General features: G+C 37.8%; 1 protein-coding gene across 3 annotated transcripts in view; it reads left to right on the top strand.

Annotated features, from left to right (window-relative positions):
• The window catches only part of LOC125672970 (potassium voltage-gated channel subfamily KQT member 1-like), a 32,431-nt gene extending 10,074 nt beyond the window's left edge, over nt 1-22,357 (top strand). For all 3 annotated transcript variants that reach the window (XM_048909179.2, XM_048909178.2, XM_056159262.1), the window contains exons 3-14: nt 7,429-7,519; nt 8,464-8,590; nt 10,094-10,172; nt 11,718-11,814; nt 13,430-13,558; nt 14,333-14,443; nt 15,652-15,747; nt 16,117-16,378; nt 17,612-17,696; nt 18,217-18,292; nt 18,630-18,724; nt 21,794-22,357. In XM_048909179.2, the coding sequence (XP_048765136.1) occupies nt 7,429-7,519; nt 8,464-8,590; nt 10,094-10,172; nt 11,718-11,814; nt 13,430-13,558; nt 14,333-14,443; nt 15,652-15,747; nt 16,117-16,378; nt 17,612-17,696; nt 18,217-18,292; nt 18,630-18,724; nt 21,794-21,953 (1,408 nt within the window). In that variant the 3' untranslated portion in view covers nt 21,954-22,357. The remainder of the gene's footprint in view (nt 1-7,428; nt 7,520-8,463; nt 8,591-10,093; nt 10,173-11,717; nt 11,815-13,429; nt 13,559-14,332; nt 14,444-15,651; nt 15,748-16,116; nt 16,379-17,611; nt 17,697-18,216; nt 18,293-18,629; nt 18,725-21,793) is intronic.
• Nucleotides 22,358-25,527: the final 3,170 nt, after the last annotated feature.

Genomic DNA, 25,527 nt, shown 5'->3' on the forward strand with positions numbered 1-25,527 from the left:
GTGGCAGTACAAAATAAAAATTGAGCACGGAAATAGTCATATGTTGTGATCAGTCATCTAAAACTTTACTGTTCAACATTACTCTGATTTTAAGCACAAATGCTCTGAAGTTGATATCGAAATGATGCCGAAATCCTTCATTGACAATACCTACGTAGTCTTTGGTGATTAGATCCTCCAACATTTGATGGAATTCCCATTGACACGAATTGTGCTCTTTTCTTTGCTGACGAGTTTATGTATTACCTACTTATTGTGCTTACGGATTACTCCGTTTATCTGATCACGATATAGAGCTCGAAGCAGGTGTGCAATATAAAGCTCTATTACTCTTATAATAATACTCTCTATACAACCAATGAGATTCCTTTTTAATCATCTCATTCCTCAAGACTCGGGATTCGCTCAGTGTTACTTAATCCCCAACACGTACTTCATTTGGCATGACAGAGAATCACTAAACTCGTCAATTTTGATCTAAGTTCAGGGGCGGATCCAGGAATTGTGGTTACGGGGGGCGCCAATTTGAGGCCCCCAGTGGGTCCAGGGCGAACCCCTGTTGGGGGCCTAGGGGGAGAAGCCCACGTAAACTCCAGATTTTATAGGGCTTGAAATATGTCTCCTATTTAGTCATTTGTACTATTTTCTATCATTTTTTATAAGGTGAAATTGATAAATTGACGCAAATCCTAAGGTTTTTTTTAAAAAAAAATAAATAAATATTAAGTTCTCCCAATAAACTATTTCAAGAAATCAAAAGATTTGGTCATTTATTTTTCTGGGAGTGAAAGAAATTATTGCTTCTTTTATCGTTAAGTACATTTTTCTGAACAAAATACTACGATTCACCTTAAATTTGAAAAATAAACTTCTCAACATTATTTTTAAAAAAAAACCGCATTTACGTCAGATATCAATTGTATGTTAAAATTTGTGTGAAAATACAAACGATACTGGCAATAAGGTGGCTGTTTTGTAGAAACGAGGCAGGGAAAAGCCACATCGTATATCATCGTAAATTATCGCATATCATCGTAAATCATCACATATGATCGTATATTATCGCATATCAATAAATTATCTCATGTCATCTTTAATGATCGCATACCATATTAAATTAACGCTTATCATCGTAATTTATCGACCAGTCGTTCGCGGTAGTTCAGTGGTTGAGCGTTGTCGTAATTTATCGACCAGTCGATCGCGGTAGTTCAGTGGTAGAGCTTTGCTTCGTAACTGGGAGGTCGTAATTTCGAGCCCCGTTCGTGTCAAATCTAAGACGTTAAAATAGGTAGTGATAGCTCCCTCGCCAAACGCTCGACATTTAGAAGTGAGAATCACGGGTCTTTCAGATATGACCGTAAAAAGGAATGTCCCGTGTCGTGACAGGCCTTGGCACGATAAAGAACCCTCACTGCCACGGCCTGGGCGCTATACATAGGTCTAAATTTGTGTTACTTCACCCACAGCTGGTGACGTCACACTACGAGTGAAAACTTCTCGACGGGACTTGAAAAACAAGCAAGCAAACAAACAAACAAAAAAACAATCAATCTTAATTTATTGCATATCATCGTAATTTATATATCACACACAGTGTATCGTAATAAATCATCGTGATTTATATATCACATTCAGTATATCATAATAAATCATCGTGATTTATATATCACATTCAGTATATCGTAATAAATCATCGTGATTTATATATCACGCACAGTATATCATAATAAATCATCGTAATTTATATATCACACACAGTGTATCGTAATAAATCATCGTGATTTATATATCACATTCAGTATATCATAATAAATCATCGTGATTTATATATCACACACAGTGTATCGTAATAAATCATCGTGATTTATATATCACATACAGTATTATATAAATATTGCATGTAGTTGAGGGTAACATTGAAAATTTTCATCCCGAGAAAACCATTGTCAACCGAGGCGTAGCGTTTTCAATGTTACCCTCAACTACATGCAATATTTGTTTTATTATGAAGGAAAGCAGAAAAACTTACGTCTGTTGACATTTGATCAATCACTGTCATGCGATATTTCGTATATCGATGCGGGTATTCCTGTTTATTACAAACGTTCAAATGATATCGTCTAACAACTACGGCGAACCGTACGCACAAAAATTTGACGCATGTGATAATTTTTTATAATATCACCCGTTGTCAAGTACTGTTACCCGTTGCTAGATATTATCACCCTGTGGCGCGTGCTTTCTTTTCTCAGAGGGTAACAATATGTTTTTTCAAATGCTTCTCGACCAATCAGATTCGAGTATTTTACATGAAAGTATAATAAATCATAATAAATCATCGTGATTTATATATCCCATGCAGTGTATCATGATAAATCACCGTATCATCTTTTTGTTTCACAAAAAACTAATACATAACACACCCAAGGGAACATACATGTATAAAGCATGCCGCAGTAAAACTTTTCAAAACCGTATGGATTATTTTTATGAGTGAAAAGGAACAATTAAATTTTCATTTGATTTTCGAAACCAGACAAGATATTTGGTCATATATCTAGGTTTGGCGTTGAACAGGGAGATATTGAATTATACATTGTATAAATTATTTGAAATTATTGAGGAAAAACAGGAACAAACACTCATTTAAACAGGAATGGTGCGATATTACACTGCGATTATAAGATTTCATGCACGGAAGTTTTAATGGTTAAGTGTTTCCCCGTACCTTGTGAGATAGAGATCTCTAGTACACAGCTAAGGAAATAATGGGCACCGGGGAAGAATAAGATATAAAAACAAGCCGATAAGCTTGACCTAAAAACAAAGACTAGTCTAAATTGATTATTGTACGTAAATCCTACAAACAATATTAAATGATCTCTAGATGTATAGGTACCATATGTTACAAAGAAACGATTTCCCGGTCCTGGGGGAGCGGATCAAAGGGGAGCTAAAATTTAATCTCCGCTTTCCACGGAGTGGACATTAAACTTTTTTCTCTTCGATAAAGCTGGTAATGATTTCAACTACGTCGATGATGATAAGGGTGATGATGACGATGATGATGATGATGATGTTGATGATGTCGATGATGATGATGATGATATTTGCAATTACTTAGCTAACTACATGTGTAATTTAAAAGTTTGAATTGTTCGTTAAATGAACAAACATAAAATAAAAAAATATTTGTGGTCTGTCTCTCCACTTTTCTACCTATCTACATACCTCCTTACCCACAGGTCATAATGGTGTGATCGCAAACAGAAAACAGATGATGAATCAATTTATTTGATTTAGGTTAGGTCGCCATCAATCTTTCTAGGAAATAAAATGGTCTCTCTTGCTTCTCCTGTGTCGTTATTTGAAATGAGAAGATATGAATGAGCCTGAAATATTAATGAAAGCCTGATTGGAAGAAAACATATATGGGATGTCTGTCGGGAAAACGTCACGTGACCTGCGGTCGGCAGAGAGACTATCGTCTCGCTGTTTTCTTTTTAATTGTCTAACGACCTGGCGTAAATTAATAATGGCACTTGCTAATTAAAAAAATGTATCTTTAACGGAAAGCTGAGGGTGAAACACTGTTCATTTCACACCCAATAAAAGAAAACTCAACAATAACAAAAAACAAAAATAAAAAAAACTGAACCCCCCCCCCCAAACAACAGCAAAAAAAAACCCAAAAAAAACAAACAAACAAAAAACAAACAAACAAAACTATTCCTTAACCACTACCGTCTGTGTCTACTTTATAGTATACCTCAAAATAATACATTTATATCCTACGACCTCAAAATAATAGATTTATATCCAACGACCTCAAAATAATAGATTTATATCCAACGACTTCATAATAATAAATTTAACGACCTCAAAATAATAGATTTATATCTAACGATCTCAAAATAATAAATTTATACCCTAACGATCTCAAAATGATAGATTTATTATCTAACGATCTCAAAATAATAAATTTATACCTAACGACCTCAAAATAATAAATTTCTATCTAAAGACCTCAAAATAATATTTTTTTTATCTAACGACCTTAAAATAATATATTTATATTCAACAACATCAAAATGATAAAATGATAAAAATTTTATGCCTAGATATCCAACGATCTCAAAATAATAAATTTAAATCACACGATCTCAAAATGGTAAGTTTAATTCCAACGATCTCAAAATGATAAATTCAATTCCAACGATCTCAAAATGATAAATTTGTATGCAACGACCTTAAGCTGATGAATTCATGTCCATTGATTTAAGAACGATAAATTCATATGTCTATATATCCTACGATCTCAAAATAATGGCTCTAAGTCATATAATATATCTCTGCATGACAAGTTCAAGTTCAAGTTTCTTTATTCACTCAAACCAACAATACGTGGTACACGTGGTGCATTCCAATGGGAAAAGAGATACAGGGAAGAGAGACACACACATAATATAAATATGTCAGCCTATAGTTCATCTGAATACAGCAGATATATAGTTTTGTTCAAAGTCCGTGTCTGTTATTACATTATCATATGTAGGGGCCACGGCTGGTGTGACCGGTCGACAGGGGATGCTTACTCCAGCTGGGCATCTAATCCCATTTCTGTACTTATTGCAACCAAACGAAACCAAAAACTATTTATCAACCCGTGTATCCATTAATTTTGTTTGTTTGTTTGTGATCGAGTGCCCTAAAGTCCTCACCAAAAGTTGTAAATCTAAACCTTATTTAGGCCTATAACTTTTGGTGCTTCCCGATTCAATGTTTAGATTATTAGTTCTGTACGACTCTGATGCGGTGAATTGAAACACGTAAAACTTTTGTAAATGTAAATACATATGCATTACGAATTTGATAATCAATGGATTCGACGTGTTTTTTTTTTGTTGTTGTTGCTTTTTTTAAAAATTCTAAATCGATCTGTACAGTTACGGGTGTCCGTTGATCTGTACAGTTACGGGTGTCCGTTGATCTGTACAGTTACGGGTGTCCGTTGATCTGTACAGTTACGGATGTTCGTAGATCTGTACAGTTACGGGTGTCCGTTGATCTGTACAGTTACGGGTGTTCGTAGATCTGTACAGTTACGGGTGTCCGTTGATCTGTACAGTTACGGGTGTTCGTTGATCTGTACAGTTACGGATGTTCGTAGATCTGTACAGTTACGGGTGTCCGTTGATCTGTACAGTTACGGGTGTTCGTAGATCTGTACAGTTACGGGTGTCCGTTGATCTGTACAGTTACGGGTGTCCGTTGATCTGTACAGTTACGGGTGTTCGTAGATCTGTACAGTTACGGGTGTCCGTTGATCTGTACAGTTACGGGTGTCCGTTGATCTGTACAGTTACGGGTGTCCGTTGATCTGTACAGTTACGGGTGTTCGTAGATCTGTACAGTTACGGGTGTCCGTTGATCTGTACAGTTACGGGTGTCCGTTGATCTGTACAGTTACGGGTGTCCGTTGATCTGTACAGTTACGGGTGTCCGTTGATCTGTACAGTTACGGGTGTCCGTTGATCTGTACAGTTACGGGTGTTCGTAGATCTGTACAGTTACGGGTGTCCGTTGATCTGTACAGTTACGGGTGTCCGTTGATCTGTACAGTTACGGGTGTCCGTTGATCTGTACAGTTACGGGTGTTCGTTTACACATCCAATTTGAAACAGGTCCACATGAAGTGCTTCTCCATAGACGTATAAATTTTGTTCGGATGACGTTGTGTAATTACGTAATTCCGGTCACCGTGCAGACACGTAGAACCGGGGGTGGGGTGCCCCCATTTTTTGACAACGCTAATTTTCGTTATTTTTGACATTCAAAGTGGGATATATTGGCAGACACCCCCCTTTTTATATAGTACTGAATGGTAAGAATATAAGCTTGATGATATTAAAGCCATGGAGAGAAGAACGAGCACTCATCAAAAATTTTATTGTAAGGTCAACTTCTCCGGCTGCCCCAATCTAATTAAAATTAGACTTCTTAGATCCGCGCCGTATACTCTGCGTATAGCGATTGTGAGCGTATCCTAGGATCTGATTTTATTAAATTTCCGGCTGCCCCCTTTCCTTTTTCGAAAACAATGCTACATGCCTGCCCTGTATGTGATTTTACAGATTTGAAATCCAAGATAATGTTTTTTACTTTTCCAAATTATAAAAAAAAGCCAAAACATGTAAACTCTGGACCAATTCGGAAAGTGCCAATTCATTTTGTCTCTATGATGATCATTTACAAACAAGTAATAAATGATTTGATATTACACTATGTCTGCGGATATATCCGTGTATATTCAACCCACTTTACATCCAAAGCGAGTTAACGTAACCCACAATGGGCGTGTTATGTATTAATCCACTAACGTTAATCCGGATTAGTGTTGAAGCGTTAACAGGCCATGGCAGTAACGTTAATCCGGATTAGTGTTGAAGCGTTAACAGGCCACGACAGAAACATACATACTTCATAACACAGATAGTTTTTTTTCCGCGTAATTTGAAAGAATACTTTAAATTAATTATATGAAGTTGACTGTTCATAATTGCTACCAACTCATTGTGTAGGGATTCTATATTGGGAATAGATTTAAAGGGTCTGTATATGCACTGCATATCAATAATTATAACCTATTGACTGAATATCGTCAAATATCCGCCCAAGGTCGTTACGCGACAAAACGATATTCAATTAAAAACCTGTACATTGCTCATTTTTCAAATTCTACGCACTCGTAATTTTAGAGGCGCATATTCGTTTACATTTTTGATGACAGATGAATTAGGTATATCCATATCTTCGCATCAGGGATGTGCACGTCAAACCTACATACGATGGTTAACATAGTTAGCGACTGTTCTTTCGCTAAGCGCCCGGTATTAGACGAGAAAGCCACGGCTTCTTTCGGATATACATGTAACATTAAAAGCAGAGGTCCCATAAGGCGGACGGTGTTGGCACAATAAAGAACATTCACTGCTGCGGTACTGAGCGCCATGCATTAAGACAAAATTTGTGGCACTTCACTTTAGGCTGGTGACGTCTCTACATGAGTAAAAAGTTATCAAAGGAGACGTAAAAAAAACCCCAAACAATAAACAAAGAAACAAATAAACAATTTGTATATAGATACACCTGATCCCACCTCTGTTATGTCCAGGGGTCCGTGTTTGCCCAACTCTCATTTTGTATTCCTTATGGGAGTTATGAGATTGATCACTGTTCGTTATCTTCACATTTCATGTGACGTCACAACCATTCATTCATGTAAAAATCGTGTAAAAGCCTAGATACTCTACGTGTATATAGAAAATATAGGGAAATATCAAAACATGCCATTACAATGCATCTATCAACGATACTATTTTATTTTCACTTTTACTTTCAGTTTGCTTCTCATTGTACTTTCAGTTTTATGATGGTGCTAATTTGCCTAATCTTCAGTGTACTTTCAACCATCGACCAGTACACCAAATTCGCCAACGAGACTCTCTTTTACATGGTAAGTTATGGTCAATATCATATTCTCGTGTCACTGTGCCCCTGTAAGTCAGGTACATATTTTTATCCTTGCAAAAGTTGCATTGGCAGAAAACCTTTTGCATTAGACTTGATAATATGAATAGGGACTAAGATCAATTGCCCCAACCTTTTTCAAGTAACTTTACATACATTCAGACAAAACAAATCAGTTTGAACATTATACATGTTCAAGACGTTGCGAAAATATTACAAATGTAAATGAAACAAGATACTTAACTGGGAGATACCGGGTTCGAGTCTCGAACCGTCAAATGTAAGACACTTGATATAGGCTGTTCCTTCACCAAACGCAATTAGTAACGGATCCATCGGATCTGACCTTAAGACCGGAGGTTCCATGTCTTGATACACATTAGCATGATAAAGAACTCTCACGACTACGACAGTAAACCCCCACAATTCTCAGATGAGACATAAAACAACACACAAAATAAGCAAACAAAGAAACGAAGTAAAAAGAAATCATCCAGATTTTCCTCCAATATTTTTGATATTGTAGAGGTGTCCGGTTTCTGTAGATTTTACGGATGCTGCACGTGGACTACACTATGTCTGCGGATATATCTGGGTATATTCAACCCACTTTACATCCAAAGCGAGTTAACGTAATCCACAATAGGCGTGTTGTGTATTAATCCACTAATGAATATGAATAATGTATTCTCTATGCTCCAGGAGATTGTTGTGTTAGTATTCTTTATGCACCAGGAGGTTGTTTTGTTGGTATTCTCTATGCACCAGGAGATTGTTGTGTTAGTATTCTTTATGCACCAGGAGGTTGTTTTGTTGGTATTCTTCATGCACTAATATATTGATCTTGTGGTATTCTTCTTTACATTCCAGGAGATTGTGGTCTTCTAGGTTACATAGATTATTCTCATGATAATGTTCTTTATATTTCAGGAGATTGTTTTGGTGGTATTCTTTGGCCTGGAGTATGTCATTCGCCTGTGGGCCGCCGGATGTCGGAGTAAATATATGGGTATCGCGGGCCGCCTCCGGTTTGCAAGGAAACCAATCTCCATAATCGGTAAGTCAATGCCGGTATGTTGAACATGTTCCCTTCTCTATTACACAATTTTCTTTGCTTTTGATAAAAACAAACCCACATATGCTATTGTATAAACAAACCGATCACTAAATGAATACACGGATTATTGAAAAGAATGCAACACATTATTAATGGAAATTCCAATGCTGGTTAATTTATGAATTGAATTCACGAACGCCTGATATGGAAATAAAAACTCGGTCGGTTTCCAGTCGTTGATCGTTACTATTCAGGAATGGAAACGTTGTATGTAATATGTGAAGACAAATTAATGCGACATCGAATCTAAGACAGATTTCTCATTTTCACCAGATATACAGACAAGAAAAACAATTGTTGGAAGATTGTCAAGATCGAATGATACAGTAGTACTTAGGGAAAGTGGTCCTTCAAATGTGACTGCATAATCAGAAATCACATATCACAACAGGAGTAACGTACAATCAGATATCACATATCACAGTAGGTGTCATGTACAATCAGAAAAGAAAAAAAAAAGAGATCACATGACAAGATAGAAGTGTTAAAACAAATGCGCTACAATAGGTGTGTCACGTCAAGTGTTAAAACAGATGCGCTACAATAGGTGTGTCACGTCAAGTGTTAAAACAGGTGCGCTACAATAGGTGTGTCACGTCAAGTGTTAAAACAGGTGCGCTACAATAGGTGTGTCACGTCAAGTGTTAAAACAGGTGCGCTACAATAGGTGTGTCACGTCAAGTGTTAAAACAGATGCCCTACAATAGGTGTGTCACGTCAAGTGCTTCACAATAGGTATTTGTCCTAATATAGTATGTTGATGATGTAAAATAGTCACGTAAATTTCAAAGTTCTTTGGCACTGCTACATTTTTACTGGTGCCAGTTTGGTTACTTTATTCTGTTACAGATTTCTTGGTGGTGACAGATTGTAGTGGTATCTGGTTCTGTTACAGATTTCTTGGTGGTGACAGACTGTAGTGGTATCTGGTTCTGTTACAGATTTCTTGGTGGTGACAGATTGTAGTGGTATCTAGTTCTGTTACAGATTTCTTGGTGGTGACAAACTGTAGTGGTATCTGATTCTGTTACAGATTTCTTGGTGGTGACAAACTGTAGTGGTATCTGGTTCTGTTACAGATTTCTTGGTGGTGACAGATTGTAGTGGTATCTGATTCTGTTACAGATTTCTTGGTGGTGACAAACTGTAGTGGTATGCTTCTGTTACAGATTTCTTGGTGGTGACAAACTGTAGTGGTATCTGATTCTGTTACAGATTTCTTGGTGGTGACAAACTGTAGTGGTATCTGGTTCTGTTACAGATTTCTTGGTGGTGACAGATTATAGTGGTATCTGGTTCTGTTACAGATTTATTGGTGGTGACAGACTGTAGTGGTATCTGGTTCTGTTACAGATTTCTTGGTGGTGACAGATTGTAGTGGTATCTGATTCTGTTACAGATTTCTTGGTGGTGACAAATTGTAGTGGTATGCTTCTGTTACAGATTTCTTGGTGGTGACAGCCTCTGTGGTGGTTCTCTCCGTTGGTTCGAATGGACAAGTCTTCGCCACGTCAGCTATCAGGTAAGCCGTCCACTCGTCCTCAATTTGTCTCCCAAAAGATTCAATTTAAGGAGGTATGACACGTCATCACAATTTCGCAAACAGAAGAACCCTATTGACGCAAAAGTAGCATGAGAAAAATCTTGTTTGGTTTTTCAAAATTCCCCATTTGTTTGGTTAAGGAATTGTACTGGTTGGTGTTACGGTTTTAATAATAATTTTAAGATGGCGATTCTTTGTAAGTTGAGACGAAATTAACACAAAATATATGTCTTATAATGTCAAACATGGCAACCTTCATCAGTGTGTTATGCAGCTGTCAAAATAGACGTACTATGTTTATCAGTATTTATACGCGCACTGTTAACAACTGCAGGGATTTCGTGAGCAATTGACTATCATCACAATCGGTAGATATATATATATATATATATATGCATTCTTTCACCAGAGGGCGCGTTACGCAAGCTTTACTTACACCTCTGTCAACGCTTGAAATCACGTGATAATAAATCAAATGATATAAACAATCATTCTTGTTTGCTTTCCATTTAAAAGTTCAGGCAACAGGTGATACATCAGGCTCTTTTCAATAGCCAACTGACACTTTAATAAGTGCATATTTACCGTTTAGCTGTTTGTCTCTTATTTTACAAGTTTTATCGTATTTTTTTTTTACAGCCTTTCTTACTTTTGATTCCATGTTTACATTTTAATATATACCGCGTGCATGTCCTACATTCATACGCATATTACGAAGTAGTTCCAAATTTAAGATAAGAAAACAACGATTTCAAATAATTTACAGTAAGCATCAATTTAATTGCACCAAAAAAGATTTCATAATATGACTAAATATTTAGTCCAAAACATAAATGTTGGATATTAGGAACTTTTACAAGATTTCTGTAAAAGCCGTGCGAGTAGCGCACGGAACTCTGGGTAGAGAATGATATATGTGGCCAAACATTTGAAATGTGAATATTAATGAACTGATAGCTTAGAGAGTGTAGTTGGTGGACACGGTGAATCATTTGTCATGTCTATCTTTGTTGCTTGTTTATTTGGTGTTTGCTACAAGAATATTAAAAAATAGATAGATGAAATATAATATAAAAATATGTAACATTTTCTGGTTTGTTCCTTTCCTTTACCAGAAGTTGTTTTAATTTGGAGATAACAATTAATTAAGTTGTACACTGACCAAGTATTTGAGCAAGTAGTACAATGACCTCCGTGGCCGAGTAGTTAGAGCATGGCGCTCCAAATCACACGGCCTATCACCTCTGGTCGGCGCGGGTTCGAATTCCGCTCGCGCCGGTAAGTCAGAAAGTTTCCCAGTTTACTTTCGAAAGGTCGGCGGTCTCTTCCCAGGTACATTGTAACTGGATTCTCTCTTCCACCAATAAAAACTGGGCGCCACCAGATAACTAAAAATTGTTGAGTGTGGTGTAAAACATCAAAATAATCAATCAATCAATGACCGATTGCGTTTGTTAACACATACAGTGATTTCCCGTTGTTGATTTCGTTAAGTCGTACAATGATTTATTTTTTATATTGTAGAGGTGTCCGGTTTCTGCAGATTTTACGGATGCTGCACGTGGACCGACAGGGTGGGACTTGGCGCCTCCTGGGGTCTGTTGTCTACATACACAGACAGGTAGGGGTGTTGTCTACATACAATGACAGGTAGGGGTGTGTCTGATGTCTACATACACAGACAGGTAGAGGTGTGTCTGGAGTCTGTTGTCTACATACACAGACAGGTAGGGGTGTGTCTGGGGTCTGTTGTCTACATACACAGACAGGTAGGGGTGTGTCTGGGGTCTGTTGTCTATATAGACAGACAGGTAGGGGTGTGTCTGGGGTCTGCATACACAGACAGGTAGGGGTGTTGTCTACATACAATGCCAGGTAGAGGTGTGTCTGGGGTCTGTTGTCTATATAGACAGACAGGTAGGGGTGTGTCTGGGGTCTGTTGTCTATATAGACAGACAGGTAGGGGTGTGTCTGGGGTCTGTTGTCTATATAGACAGACAGGTAGGGGTGTGTCTGGGGTCTGTTGTCTATATAGACAGACAGGTAGGGGTGTGTCTGGGGTCTGTTGTCTACATACACAGACAGGTAGGGGTGTTGTCTACATACAATGACAGGTAGGGGTGTGTCTGATGTCTACATACACAGACAGGTAGGGTGTGTCTGTTGTCTACATACACAGACAGGTAGAGGTGTGTCTGGGGTCTGTTGTCTACATACACAGACAGGTAGGGGTGTTGTCTACATACACAGACAGGTAGAGGTGTTGTCTATATACACAGACAGGTAGTGGTGTGTCTGTTGTCTACATACACAGACAGGTAGGGGTGTGTCTGGGGTCTGTTGTCTACATACACAGACAGGTAGGGTGTTGTCTACATACACAGACAGGTAGAGGTGTGTCTGGGGTATGTTGTCTACATACACAGACAGGTAGGGGTGTGTCTGGGGTCTGTTTTCTACATACACAGAAAGGTAGGGGTGTGTCTGGGGTCTGTTGTCTACATACACAGACAGGTAGGGGTGTGTCTGGGGTCTGTTTTCTACATACACAGAAAGGTAGGGGTGTGTCTGGGGTCTGTTGTCTACATACACAGAAAGGTAGGGGTGTTGTCTACATACACAGACAGGTAGAGGTGTTGTCTATATACACAGACAGGTAGTGGTGTGTCTGTTGTCTACATACACAGACAGGTAGGGGTGTTGTCTACATACACAGACAGGTAGGGGTGTTGTCTACATACACAGACAGGTAGGGGTGTTGTCTACATACACAGACAGGTAGGGGTGTGTCTGGGGTCTGTTGTCTACATACACAGACAGGTAGGGGTGTGTCTGGGGTCTGTTGTCTTTGTATCATCGCCTGGATTTATATTTTCATTCTAGGTATCTGATCCTTCCTTTGGTATATCCAGGGTCTCCGTGTTTTCCCTACCCTTAATTTTGTATTTTTCATAGGGTTCAAGAGATTAATCACTGTTCGTTATATTCGCTTTTTCATTTATTTACTGATATAAATGGTATAAGTTCATGATAAATAGTTTACCGATATATCAATTCATACGACATACAGTTCACGCTTTCGTATTCAGCACATTATTCATTTTTTTCGTATGAACAAGAATTTTGTTTTGATCTTGTAGCCTTGGGGGTTTGACCTACCTATGAAAAACTTTATTAGCTTTGCTGCTGCCGCACGGGGGCATCCATGTTTTATAAACACATCTTGTCTCCTCTAGGAATTAATCACCACGCTGTATATTGGTTTCCTGGGACTCATTTTCTCATCGTACTTCGTCTACCTGGCGGAAAAAGAAAATGGATCCACAGACTTCACAAGTTACGCCGACGCCCTCTGGTGGGGAGTGGTGAGTACAAAAAACTACTAGATCCAACATTATTGTGAGTGGATTTAACGGGAGCGGCAAATAATCAAATAATGTCTCTTGTTCTTTTTGCGCTAATCAGGCAGGCTTATTTTTCACACAATTTTGTTATAAAAGTTTAACTCATATATTTAGAGTGTGTATCCATTTTCTTATTAATAGCATGAATAGATTTTGTTCTATCTTAGGAAGAATGTTGCCAAGTCTGAAATTAAAATTCAACGATAAATGCCTCCCAATTTTCTATCTCGTGAATTTCAACATCCATTTCTATATTTTCCTAGTGGTTTTTAAATATCAGGAAATTTTTACACTGTAAAATACACCAATTGTGCAAAATGAAAATGGGAAATGTTAGTTTACACGTCATATAATTCTCTTCAAAGAGATTTATTTAAAAAAAAGAAAATTATTCGTTTTGTCAAATACTCCCCCTCCCCCTTTTTAAGTTTTGGGGAGGACGTGTTTCGATCGCATCATTCTAGATACATGGTAAATAAAGGGGGGGAACCATTCTGGGTTTAGGTAAGGACATTTTACAGTTTTTATAAGTGTATGAGATGATATACACGTATCTTCACATTGGTATATAAATCTTTATATATGACGTACGTATAGCATTTCCATGAAAAGTTGATTTGTTTTCGTTAAGTGTCTGAATGTCTTATGATATATTCCACGCATCCCGGAAGTAGAAACTGACGTGGTGTTTTAACGTGAATTATTTTGCGAGGCTTTTTCCCCGTTATATTTCAGATCACCGTGACGACGATTGGGTATGGAGACACGGTCCCTCAGACATGGATGGGCAGAATCGTGGCCTCCTGCTTCTCTGTATTCGCCATTTCTTTTTTTGCTCTTCCTGCTGTGAGTAACATTTCCATCATTTTCGTTGTTACATGTAGTTCGATTTTCGTATCATTGTTACTGAATGCCAGGTGCATCACCGCTGCTGTAAATCGAAATATATGTTTTGTCAGTTTATACACGAGCGATTGATTCTGTGTCAGAATTGTACCTCAACGATTGATACCAAGAAGTTAAAATTACATTTAGCTCACTGGCTAACATGACGCTTCCGCCTAGCGGACTGAATATTGAGCTAGTATTTAAATTGTGATGATTGTAATTACAGAAACTGGCTATATTTATTGAAACAATCATTTGTAATAAATGTAGAAGAAAACATCACCAGAACTTACTCTCATGAGTTTGAGATAATATCGTGAAAATGAAAGTCCCGCGAATAAAACTTTATTTACAGTAAATGATATCATATAAAGTATTTTACATTGTTGTAAAATATATATTTCCCAATTATTTTTTTTTTTTTTTTAAATTTGACCTATTGACAGAGGCGATTTCCTGAAAATTCTAAGCAATCAATGATCGTGTTACATGATTCATGGATCTATAAAAGATGTACCTACTGTTTTGACGGATAGTCTCCGTTTTGAGAGCCGAGAGTAAGCAACAGCATTATACAATGGTTGACAATTTCTTGATTATTGTACCAATTCGAGTTGGCTGTTGTTGTTCCCAAGCATTTCGATTTATCGTCATGGACATAGGCAACTGAAGCAAAACCCGCTACATGTATCATTCTAATGCACACGTGCACGATCCTTCCCGATCTCTAAACTTAAGTCTATTTACAAATCGTGGCAATTTGGAAATTACCAACTTACTTCTGGCCCGTTGTTGGAAAATTTAAACGTTATATTCACCTGGAAAACACGTGGAAGTGAATTAAACGTTATATTCACCTGGAAAACATGTGGAAGTGAATAAAACGTCGTGTTTCTTTCTAGTTTGTTGGGTCTCTGTCGATGAGAAAGTTCTGAATTATTCAATCATATAATTGATACAATGACTCACAGAAGTGCCCGGTGCTTTCGGTCCAATACCATCTATACCGTAGCGTTGACTGTGTTACTGAAGGAAAATGGTTTCATCAGTATTTAAAAGAAGCCAATTAGTTTAGTTATGCTTCGTTTCATTTATACTGAATAAATATTCATGCTCTCGGAGGTTTCTGAGATATGTGTTTTTGAACGTATCAAATTGTTTTTCAGGGCATTCTTGGATCAGGATTTGCTCTTAAAGTTCAACAGAAACAACGACAAAAGCATTTCAACCGACAGATCCCCACCGCGGCCTCGCTTATACAGGTGTGTGTGCGCGTGGCAGGTGCACGTCCGTCATACGTTCTAATTCTGATATTGACGAATCGTCTATTTGCGTGTATTGTGTACGCAAATACAACATGTGCAATTTTTTATTGCTTATCAATGAAATATCAATACTCGCAAAAATATGATTTTGCATATGAATTGATAATGTCGTCCTCGCAAAAATTAAGCATCTTTTAAAAAGACCATTTGAATATATTTACATGATTCAAACTATGTATAGAATTCTGAGACATGAATCACATGATAGATTACTCTTTGTCAGAAAATTCCTTCGCCCTCATTATAAATCTCAACATATTGAATTGTTGAGTACAGAAATCTTACTTCTTTACATTCAATGTTCAGTGTTTGTGGCGATGCCATGCTGCCGAACCTCAGTTTAAGTCGAACGCCACCTGGAATGTTCATATTGACGAGAAACGCCATTTTGATAAGCACCATCGTAAACACCATTCCACCAACAAGCTGATCAAGAGTAAGCAGAATCCCTCCTCCGTCTCCCTGACCCGATTTACCCAGCTAAAGAAACGGAAGTTCTCCAGGACGGCCAGCATTTCTGACCGCCATGGCAGTTGTCAGTCAATCCCGGAGTATCATGATAAATCAGGTAAACACTTCCGGTGTGATAGTATTCACGGCTCAGGGACAGGTAAACACTTCCGGTGTGATAGTATTCACGGCTCAGGGACAGGTAAACACTATCGGTATGATAGTATTCACGGCTCAGGGACAGGTAAACACTATCGGTATGATAGTATTCACGGCTCAGGGACAGGTAAACACTATCGGTATGATAGTATTCACGGCTCAGGGACAGGTAAACACTATCGGTATGATAGTAATCACGGTTCAGGGACGGGTAAACACTTCCGGTCTGATAGTATTCACGGTTCCATTCTCTTACCAGAGGGCGCGTTGCAACGCTTGGCATCACGTGACAATATAATCACGTGATATAAACAATCACTCTCGTTTCCTTCCCCATTACAAGTTTTAGCAGCAGGTGATACATCAGGCACTTTTCATAGCCAACTGGCACTTTGATAAGTACATATTTACCATTTAGCTGTTGTCTTAAGAGATTAATTCATGTGTATCAAAATTGATTTACTTTGTATATTATTTTTCTATGTTTTCCTTGCCTATTCTCAAATATCTATGATAAATCCTATACTGACGTTTTATCCAAAGGTTCTCTAGATAGGGCTAGAAAAAAATGAAAAGAAGAAGCAGAAAAAAATGTAACTGTGTTTGAGCTGAAGCTCCACTTACTGTTAAACTATGAAAGTGCGTAAATCAAAAAATCCCATATCCATAGTACCAGTGTGTGTATAGTATATTGATAACATTCTTCTGATCGAGGGAAATCGTTTCCGAATACGAGTTATGGCGATCTGAAAGCCATTTCCGATGTGAATTTTACCCGGTATAATTTTTTTGTATTTGTACTTACTGTTCCCCAGTCTATTAGCGCAATGTGAAGTGTACGATATAATTACTTAACATGCTGACATAGCGAACACGTTTATAACGATTTCGGTATCATAATGAAATGATTTTTCATCCAACATGGCAAAATATATATAGACTGAATATCACGAAATCAGCTTATAACGAATCAAGTTTAGCTGACCCTGACGCTCCGTTATATAGCCTATATTGTATGTATGTGTAAGTTTAGCTGTCCCTGACGCTCCGTTATATAGCCTATATTGTATGTATGTGTAAGTTTAGCTGTCCCTGACGCTCCGTTATATAGCCTGTATTGTATGTATGTGTGTTTTACTGTGATGTCGGACTGACTATATACTGACGCTGTTTTTTGCTCTTTTCTGATCAGAGGAAGTAAATCAAAGCCAATCAGAAGAGTTGGTGGAATATGTGACGGACGGCGGAGAAGAAGAGCCCGTGTCGAAACCTCAGGAGTAAGTCAGGGTAGTGTACCGCCCCACCCACTAACCAGACAGTCTCTTTGCGTTGGTTGGTTAATTTCCTGTAACGTTTTGTCTATAGCCAGTTCAAAAGTACAACACCCCACAGTATTCATCTTATGCTAGAAAGAAAGAGAATATCCTTCCGTTGTAGATGAAATTCGTTTTAAATAAACATTTGTATAATAACCGAGGGAAGAGTTGTACTGTATTTTCCTGTGTATCAGATTTATAAAACTGCTGCCTGTGCTCCTTCTGATGTAGAATGATACTCTATTGTCATTTAAACGAGAACTTTTATCGAAACGGCAGTTCTGTACTTAGATATTTGACTGTTAGCTCACTTTTCATGACTTTATTCTGTACTTAGATATTTGACTGTTAGCTCACTTTTTATGACTTTATTTAGTGGGAGTTCTGTACTTAGATATTTGACTGTTAGCCCACTTTTCATGACTTTATTCTGTACTTAGATATTTAACTGTTAGCTCACTTTTCACGACTTTATTTGCAGATTGACTGAACAACATAAAACCATGATCAGAGTTATAAGAAGAATCAAATTCTTTGTGGCCAGACGTCGCTTTCAGGTACAATGTTGTCCTGTACATTTATACAATATTGTGTCAGGAATTGATATCAAAACGAACTGTGTATAATTAACAGCCACTTGACGTTACAAAAAAATCGTATATATTAAAAAATCACGTGCGTGTATACAATGACAAAGGCCCCTCACCTAGACGGCCATTACACGTGTCACTTATTTCCTTCTCAAATTCCTTCAATAATCTACAGCTGAACATGCAAATTGGCTGACTTTAGGTAAGGGGCCTTGTGAACCTACAATCTAGGTAGTTGATTTTTCGATCTATGCAAATATTTTGTAACGTCACGTGGTGTAGGTCTATGTGATGTTCTTTACAGTTGGCCAGAAAGCCTTATGACGTCAGAGATGTGATTGAACAGTATTCTCAGGGACATTTAAACATGATGGTACGGATAAAAGAACTTCAACGAAGGTGTGTTATAGGATGATAAACGCAGTACAAACTGAATAATTCTATACAGTTTAACGAAGGTGTGTTATAGGATGATAAACGCAGTACAAACTGAATAATTCTATATAGTTTAACGAAGGTGTGTTATAGGTTGATAAACGCAGTACAAACTGAAAAATTCTATACAGTTTAACGAAGGTGTGTTATAGGTTGATAAACGCAGTACAAACTGAATAATTCTATATAGTTTAACAGTATCCCTCTGAAAGCGTTACAACTCCACCCTATCCACCGTCGCCACGATTTAACGCGCGGTGTCTCGCCACGATTTAACGCGCGGTGTCTCGCCACGATTTAATGGACGGTGTCTCGCCATGATTTGAAGCGCGGTGTCTCGCCACGATTTAACACGCGGTGTCTCGCCACAATTTAACGTGCGGAGTATTGCCACAATTTAACGCGCGGTGTCTCGCCACAATTTAACGCACGGTGTCTCGCCACAATTTAACGCGCGGTGTCTCATTTTCAGGTTTTATTTAAGAAAGAATAACACACCAGAGAAAAATGCGGATGGACAGTGGAGGATATGCACAATAATATTTTTGAATTGAAAAGTTTAAAATGTACCTTATTTAGTTATAAATGCAGTTTTATTAAATAGTAATCTGGGGAAAAAATCAAAACCTAAACTCGAACTACCGATGATCAGCATTCGACACGTAACCCTACTGAGCTACCCAGTTAGGCGATTAAATAAAAAATATATATACATGTATTGTTGATACACTGTATTTATATTTGCATTCAAGTTTCAGAATAAAGTCGGCCATTATGGCTATGTGTCACTCCTCCTTAAATTCATTTACTTCTATCAATATATGTCAGGACTCAGAACGTCAAATGACGAGAATATTCTTTCATCCCAGCTCAGTGTTGGTGATTATTTTTATAGTAAGAATCATAACGATATAATTCCAATGTTATTTATTACAATTGTTTTGATTGGACAAAGATAAATCTAAACGAGAATTTACACATCAATAAATCCAAAAACGCGATGTATACATACGCGCTTGAAACTAATAATATAGTGCGGGGAAAGTATTCATTTTTTAAAAATTGATAATACAGGGAACTAATTGGAATTATAAGAATCAAACTTTCTTTTTGAAGAATTTATCGATGTGTAAACTCTGGACATTTTACTCACAAACTTAACATAAAAGTGCTTCGCACTTTTATTAGCTCACATGAGCTGAAAGCTCAAGTGAGCTTTTCTGATCACCCGTATTCCGGCGTCCGTCCGTCTGTAAACTCTTCACATTTTCAACTTCTTTTCAACAGCCACTTGGCCAATTTCAACCAAAGTTGGCACAAAACATCCTTAGGTAAAGGGAATTCTAAATTGTTAAAATAAAGGGCCAGGCCACCTTCTAAGGGGAGATAATCAAGAAAAGGTAAAAATAGGGTAGGGTCATTAAAAAATCTCCTTCTCAAGAACCACTGGGCCAGAAAAGATGAAATTTATAGATAAGCTTTATTAGGTAGTGCAGATTAGAAATTGTTAAAATTATGGCCCCCGGGGGTCGGATGGGACCACAATAGGGGATCAAAGTTTTACATACAAATATATAGGAGAAATCTTTAAAAATCTTCTTCCCAAGAACCATCGAACCAGAAAAGCTGAGATTTATATGAAAGCTTCCTGATATAGTACAGATTCTAAATTGTTAAAATCATACCCCCCGGGGGTCGGATGGGGCCACAATAAGGGGTCAAAGTTTTTTGTTTGTTTTTTTTGTTTTTGTTTTTTTTTGTTTTGATATAGTGCAGATTCAAGTTTGTTAAAATCGTGGACCCCGGGGATTGGATGGGGCCTCAAGGGGGGCATCAAAGTTTTACATACAAATTTATAGGAAAAATCTTCTTCTCAAGAACCACTGAGCCAGAAAAGCTGAGATTTATCTGAAAGCTTCCTGATATAGTGCAGATTCTAAACTGTTAAGATCATGGCCCCCGGGGGTCGGATGGGGCCACAATAGGGGGTCAAAGTTTTACATACAAATATATAGGAAAAATCTTTTAAAATCTTCTTCCCAGAACCACTGAGCCAGAAAAGCTGAGATTTATATGAAAGCTTTCTGATATAGTGCAGATTCAGGTTTGTTAAAATCATGGCCCCCTGGGGTAGGATGGGGCCACAATAAGGGATCAAAGTTTTACATACAAATATATAGGAAAAATCTTTAAAAATCTTCTTCCCAAGAACCACTGAACCAGAAAAGCTGAGATTTATTTGAAAGCTTCCTGATATAGTACAGATTCTAAATTGTTAAAATCATGCCCCCTGGGGGTCGGATGGGGCCACAATAGGGGGTCAAAGTTTTTTTGTTTTTGTTTTTTGTTTTGATATAGTGCAGATTCAAGTTTGTTAAAATCGTGGACCCCGGGGATTAGATGGGGCCTCAAGGGGGGCCTCAAAGTTTTACATACAAATTTATAGGAAAAATCTTCTTCTCAAGAACCACTGAGCCAGAAAAGCTGAGATTTATCTGAAAGCTTCCTGATATAGTGCAGATTTTAAATTGTTAAGATCATGGCCCCCGGGGGTCGGATGGGGTCACAATAGGGGGTCAAAGTTTTACATACAAATATATAGGAAAAATCTTTAAAAATCTTCTCAAGAACCATTGGGCCAAAGAAGTTCACATTTAAATGAAAGCTTTCTGACATAGTGTAGATTCAAGTTTGCAAAAACCATGGCCTCCAGGGGTAGGTTTGGGGCCATAATAGGGACTACGGTTTTACATGCAAATAGATATGGAAAATCTTCTGATATGGACCAAGATGACTCAGGTGAGCGATGTGGCCCATGGGCCTCTTGTTCAGTTTGTGAGTAAAATGTCCAGAGTTTACACATCGATAAATTCTTCAAAAAGAATGTTTAATCCTATAATATATTCCATTACTTTAAATCGAAGGGTCCTCTGCCCCTTCGGGTTCGGCTCCAATGCCTTTAAGAATGGTCAAGTACTTGGACATTAATCTATACGTAAATTCAATAATTAACGCCATGGGTTTTATTTTTAGACTTGACACTACGCTGGGGAAGCCCCTACATCTGTTGTCTCGAGACAAAGAGCGCGTGACAGTGTTCTCTAAATTATCCAGCATGGAGAATCAAATCAAGGAACTCGATAAAAAGATGGACAAAATACTGGTGCTTCTACAAACACAGCGACTAGAGTGAGAAGAAATCCTGACAATGTGTGTTCAGCCTGTGAAGCACTTATTTCTCAGACTAAGGAGGACTTGTTTAGAGAACGGTAGAGATGAGTTCCGTGCGACGGGATATTAGGGTTCGATGTAGAAAGGTTTCTGGATAAAGAAGACAGACTGTAGAGGGAAGAGCCTCGCTCTGATCTGATCACGTGTCTGAAATTTTATGCATTCATTGAACAATAAAAATGTGTGACTGTGAACTATGCTGAGATTAGATGAAACATAACATAGCTCATGAACATGAAACTTATAACTCTATTTATTTCTAAATTAATCTCGATTGTAAAATGAACATTTTGAACATGTCTGTATTGTAATGCAATGAAAATGCATTGCAACTGATAAAAATGTTTAATAAATAGTAATATAAAATGAAACGTTATACAACAGAAAAGATTATACACTTACCTTACAGGAATGGTACATGCGTGAAGTGTTTAGTCCAGGAATAAGTGCTACTATGAAGAAGGTTCCTAGGATATTTTTATCTCTAGATTCTTGGGTTCTCTTTACGTTTCGTTGTTTTTGCTCGTTGTCTGTTAGTTTGTCCTTTAACAAGTATTGAGAAGTCAACAGAGGACCTGTGCTAGGCACCCTAGGAAATACTGTTACTGTAAATAATATCGTGTTACCTAGGAAATACTGTTACTGTAAATAATATCGTGTTACCTAGGAAATACTGTTACTGTAAATAGTATCGTGTTACCTAGCGAATACTGGTACTGTAAATAGTATCGTGTTACCGCTTGTTGGACCTCGGGATTTTACGGTCTCATCCAAATTACCTGTGATTTTGAGTTCTAATTCTGAGCGCTGGGGTCCCGTGGGGGTCCGGGATAGAATAGGTCCTCAGTACCCCATTCTTGTCGTAAGGGGCTACTAAATGAGGGCGGTCCTTCGGACAAGACCGCAAAAATCGAGACCCCGTGTCACAGCAGGTATGGCACGAAAAAGACTCCTCCCTGCTCAAAGGCCGTAAGCGCCGATCATAGGCCTAAATTTACAGCCTTTTACCGGCAATGGTGACGTCTCCATATGAGTGAAATATTCTCGAGCGGGACGTTAAACAATATTTAATCAATCAATCAATCAATAGCTAGGTGGAGGGACAGCGCCTGTCTACTTTTACTATTCCTATGCGCCGCAGCCACAAGGGGCTCATCTTCTGGTTTGTGGAACATAAAATGAATAAATAAAATATGAATATTCTATGAAGTAGCCTTTAAAGTCGTTTTGATGAAAATCTCAAAATGTTTTGGCAATAAATATCCCATTTAGATAACAGACTCTACTTATTGATGAAAACGTGAAGATAACGAGCGGTGTTCAATCTCATAACTCCTATAAAGAATACAAAACTAAGAGTAGGGATTATACAGACCCCTGGACACACCAGAGGGGGGATCAGGTACCTAGGAGGAGTAAGTATCCCCTGTTGGTCGGTCACACCCGCCGTGAGCCCCAGATTTTTATTAGGTAAATGGAGTTATCCGTAGTCAAAATCAGTATGTAAAGAACGGTCTTGAAATTGGTATGAAACATATTGCATGTAGATGATATTCGACCTAATGACAGGTTGTATTTACAAATAAGATCGTTATAACGATCTTAGAATTTACTACTTGCAGGGTGTGGTATTCAAACGAGTTATTAATTACCAAAACATGTGGACATTTTCATATTTTTATTTATTTCATTTTCCAGAACACGAGCTCGTGGTCGCAGCTGGTGTTCTCCCGTTATTGAGCACTCCAACACCGATCCGCGAGTTACTCAAACATCCCGCGAACACAAAAAGTCAGCTAAACATTGCACTATCCTCACTATTTCCTTGTCATTAATCTCAATAATTCCCATCTAGATATCTTCTTCCTTTGTATGCAGCACTAACGTCCAGCCGACCCGAACAATGAGGTATATTGCAGGAATAGAAAAAAGGAGGGATCTTTCAATGCATTTCCCGGAAGCAGATCTAAGGGGTAAAATTATATACATGTATGTCCTTCTCCAATGTAGATTTCATTTGTTGCAGTCAATACAAAGGGGCGAGAAAAAGATTACACATGTATTACATATATTACACGCTATGTTACATAGAAGTTATTTGTTACAGACACGTGGTTTGGTTACGCGCTTATATTACAGTTACATAAACACGTGGTGTTATTTGTGATTTGGTTACGCGCTTATATTACAGTTACATAGACACGTGATGTTATTTGTGATTTGGTTACGCGCTTATATTACAGTTACATAGACACGTGATGTTATTTGTGATTTGGTTACATGCTTATATTACAATTACATAGACACATGGTGTTATTTGTGATTTGGTTACGCGCTTATATTACAGTTACATAGACACGTGATGTTATTTGTGATTTGGTTACATGCTTATATTACAGTTACATAGACACGTGATGTTATTTGTGATTTGCTTACACGCTTATAATTATAGTTACATAGACAGACACGTGGTGTTATTTGTGATCTGGTTACACGCTTATATTATCTATACATAGACACACACGTGCTGTTATTTATAGTTTGGTTACACGTTTGTATTACAGTTACATAGAAGTTATTTGACACAGGTCTACATTTGACACATGATAATGCGGATATTATATAATACTGCGATCTATAACTAACAAGGGGTGGTAAATACAGTCACAAAAGGTTGATATCAGTCTAATGTGTCCCAGATTAATTACACTAATTATGCTTTTCATGGTGGAATTTCAATCAATATAGAACTACTTACGCATGGGCGCAAAAATCTAACAAACATTTGGCGTTGTTCGAAGAGTGAGTTTAGTTTTCTGATGTTACTGATTGCGTTGAACCTGCTCATTTTCTTACATTTGTATGATTTATAAAAGTGGTGGACACTAAGACTGGTTAAGGATTACCTGTCTGTGAGTTTGATATGTGTACATCCTGACAGGGTTAGGGTATTCATTTCTCGCTTGCCGAGTCACAGACTCTGGTGACTTTTTCTTTTCATTTCTCCAGAACCACTTGGTTTATTTCAACCAGACTTGTCATATGAAATCTTAGCTTGAAAGGGTAAGGTGAAGATAATGAACAGCGATCATTAACCTCATAACTCCTATAAGCAATACAAAACGGAGAACTGGGCAAACACGGACCTCTGGATATACCAGAGGTGGGATCAGGTGCCTAAAAAGAGTAAGCATTCCCTGTCGACCGGTCACACCCCTGTGAACCCTATATCTTGATCAGGTAAACGGAGTTATCCATAGACACTATCAATGTGCTAAGAACAGCCTAACAATCCGTGTAAAACAAGTCAGACAGCATTTGACCTAATGACAGGTTGTATTGACGAACTAGATCGTTATAACGACTATAGAATTTGCGAAATGCTGACTTTAAACGAGCCTGTTGGAACCACTGCACCATCAACTTGTTTTTCAGTAGCCTGCTTCGATTTAAAAACTGACCAGAATCAGAACAAGCTCTTGCGCATCGAATCGATTGAGAGATATAAGCATCATATGCAGGTGATAATGGAATAT

The sequence above is a fragment of the Ostrea edulis genome, chromosome 3 (genome assembly GCF_947568905.1).
Source record: "Ostrea edulis chromosome 3, xbOstEdul1.1, whole genome shotgun sequence".
NCBI classification, from domain to species: Eukaryota; Metazoa; Mollusca; class Bivalvia; order Ostreida; family Ostreidae; genus Ostrea; species Ostrea edulis.